The sequence below is a fragment of the Cyprinodon variegatus genome, unplaced genomic scaffold, assembly GCF_000732505.1.
Source record: "Cyprinodon variegatus isolate N-32 unplaced genomic scaffold, C_variegatus-1.0 Scaffold138, whole genome shotgun sequence".
Classification (NCBI taxonomy): Eukaryota; Metazoa; Chordata; class Actinopteri; order Cyprinodontiformes; family Cyprinodontidae; genus Cyprinodon; species Cyprinodon variegatus.
Genome location: NW_015150591.1, coordinates 1,006,616 through 1,009,504, shown reverse-complemented (window position 1 = coordinate 1,009,504; position 2,889 = coordinate 1,006,616). Strand labels below are relative to the sequence as shown.

At 41.7% G+C, this 2,889-nt stretch overlaps 1 protein-coding gene across 1 annotated transcript in view; it reads left to right on the top strand.

The window, feature by feature from the left end:
* The window catches only part of ivns1abp (influenza virus NS1A binding protein), a 17,493-nt gene extending 15,255 nt beyond the window's left edge, over positions 1–2,238 (top strand). The window contains exons 14-15 of the mRNA XM_015376669.1: positions 310–483; positions 1,049–2,238. Coding sequence (XP_015232155.1) covers positions 310–483; positions 1,049–1,311 — 437 coding nt within the window. The 3' untranslated portion in view covers positions 1,312–2,238. The remainder of the gene's footprint in view (positions 1–309; positions 484–1,048) is intronic.
* The last annotated feature ends 651 nt before the right edge of the window (positions 2,239–2,889 follow it).

Below are 2,889 nucleotides of genomic sequence, written 5' to 3'. Positions count from 1 at the left end.
TCGATAGCCACGCTAACGCTAGTTTCATCGTCTCCATGTTCTTTAGACTGAACTGTTGCGCTACTCGTTGCGTCACACCTCAACCCGCCTCAAAGCCAACGCTGATTGGACGTTCGTTTGGTGAACGGCTCCAAATTTTCTTTAACGGAGAGTCTCCAGACTGATCTGCGAGTGAAACCTTGAAAGCTCGCGAGATCAGGATGGTCTCACGAGGCTAGACAAAAATTTGAGCACAGGCTTGACTTGCTGGTCCAGTTGTTTTTGAATCCGCACTGAAGTCGCTTCAATAATAGTATCTAATGTTCCCAGGGAGGCACCAGGCTGCAGTGTGTGAGCTGGATGGCTTCATGTACGCCATCGGAGGAGCTGAGTCATGGAACTGCCTGAACACCGTCGAGCGTTACAACCCCGAGAACAACACCTGGACTCTGGTAGCCCCCATGAACGTGGCCCGCAGGGGAGCCGCCGTGGCCGTGCACGCAGGTAAGCACCAGTTTTATAACATTTTTATTTCCCTTTGCGATTAACAACTTCCTTTTGAAAGCAGTTGAATAAATTATGATTTATTGGAAACAAAGTGGAAAACGGTTTTTCTTTTGAAGTAGAAAAGATGGTTTTGTATTTATTTGGTCAACTCGACTATAAAAGGGTGAAGCCTTCAGAAACAGGCTGGAGGCGGAGCCAAAATGGCCATAAACTCATTCTGTAAAAGGTTTAGTTTGAAGGAAATGTATAATTTGTGGTGGCCTAGTCAAAGTCCAGATCTAAATCCACTTTAGAACTCCTCCGTTGGTAAAGTTTAAGCGTCACCTGGTTTAAACCCTTCTTAAAGGAACTTTTAGAATTGATTAAAAAAGCTAAATGATCAGCGGTTTGATTAAATTGTTTAATCCGACAGCTTGTTTTATAAAAAATAAATAAGGCGACTGTAAGGAAATTTATTTAACAATCACTGTAGCGTAGAAAAATCCCAATGAGATACTTTGACGTTTCTAGATTTGATGTAACAAGATGGAGCCTGACGTTTTCCTTCTGGTCCTCTACGCAGGCAAGCTGTTTGTGGTGGGCGGCTTCGACGGCTCCCGCGCCCTCCGCTGCGTCGAGGTATACGACCCCGCCCGCAACGACTGGAGGATGCTCGGCAGCATGATATCGTCGCGCAGCAACGCCGGCGTGGCCATGCTGGGCGAAACCATCTACGTGGTGGGCGGCTTTGACGGAAACGAGTTCCTCAGCACGGTGGAGGTGTACAACCCCGAAACGGACGAGTGGAACGACTGCACCAAAGCCCCATCCCCCCTCTCTGAGTGAGGAGAGGGGAGATGGGGGGGCGAGGAAGAATGGGGGACAGGGTTCTGGATTTTCACAGTGCTTCACTCATTTCCAAACTAACAGGCTTAGTGACGTAATCGTGTTTCGTGATGTTTTTGTGTATTAAAGGGTTTTATGTGGGGTGGGGGGTGTTGAGTTGAGGAGTCTTCAGTGAAGACTGGCTTAATCAGATTTTTTTTTTTTTTTTGGGGGGGGGTATTGCTGCCCAAAGCAACATGACGCCTTTGCATATTGCATAGATATTGGTTTTGTCTTGTATATATTTTGTTTCTTCCTCAGATTTTGTCAAATGCCAACATTTCTACACATTTGGTGTTTTTATTTTATTTTTTTAAGTTTAGGCTTTAGTCAAATGCAGGATTTTCAGATGAGTTTGCATATTAGATCACCTAGAAAGCTGCCAGTTTGAAGCTGTAATAATTTGGGTTTAGAAATGAGAATTTTATTTAAAGAAATAGTTTTTTTTTCTCAAATATTTAAAGGTCAATGGTTTGAAGCCTTACTCTGTGTGAGTTGCTAAACACCCGTCACAGCTTTCTGTCATTTTAAACAGGCTGGGTTGCTTTTTGACTCTTAAAATGATGGCCTTTTTTATATTTTTATACACTGCTGATTTACCAGTAACATAGACGTAGTGGCAGAGAGCTTAAATGAATCTTAACCAGTGCCAGATTTAGTTCTACTTTCTTTGTGCACATCGCAACGAAAAACGCACAACCCTGCTTCTGCTAACAGGTTGTTTTTTTGTTTTTTTTTGTGATTTTAACTAGTTGACATTTGTAGAGCCACAGTTTACTGAGAATCCTTTTGTGTTTTAAAGTCAGGCATTGGTGGATTTTTCTGGAAGGAATATTGCAAGAAATTTCACATTTGTAACATTTCTTAATTAATAAAGCGTATAAATCCAACTTTGTCTTCAATCTGTTTTGTTATTGAGGTATTTCAAAAAGTACAAAGTAAACAGATTCTGATCTTATTTGACTGGAACAAAATTTTACTGCATTTATACGTTAGATCGGACTGTACTGTAAGTGACTTCCTCATTTTTGAGCTAATTTGAATACGTTAGATTTTTGAACCCTTAGGTTGCCTTGCAATAACGACGAACGACGTATCATTTGTTTTAGTGTCATCATACACCTTTAGTCACTGAATCCAAGTTATTTAATAAATGCACTAATACAACCACGCCCTACAAAGACGTGCAACAAAACCTTGAGCCTTAAAACCTGATCTTAGTCATCAGTCATTCTATTGGGTTGAACGTTAACACTGATCTCTATTCACTGGATTGTCAGAAAAAAGTGAAACCACCCTCCACCATGCTGGTACTCCCCACTCCCACGGAGATGTGCTGTAAAAATGGCTACATGAATAAGAATTTGGCTGCAAAAACCAGCAGTTTGCCGGCTGTAGGAAGACGTTCCACTGGTAATTTCAGTCAATGGATGTACCAACCAAGCAAATCCAAATATCTGCCAATGTATACAACATCAGTCTTACTATCTTGGACTGACTGGAAGATTTGACTAAATTAGCCATTGACATTGTGTCTAA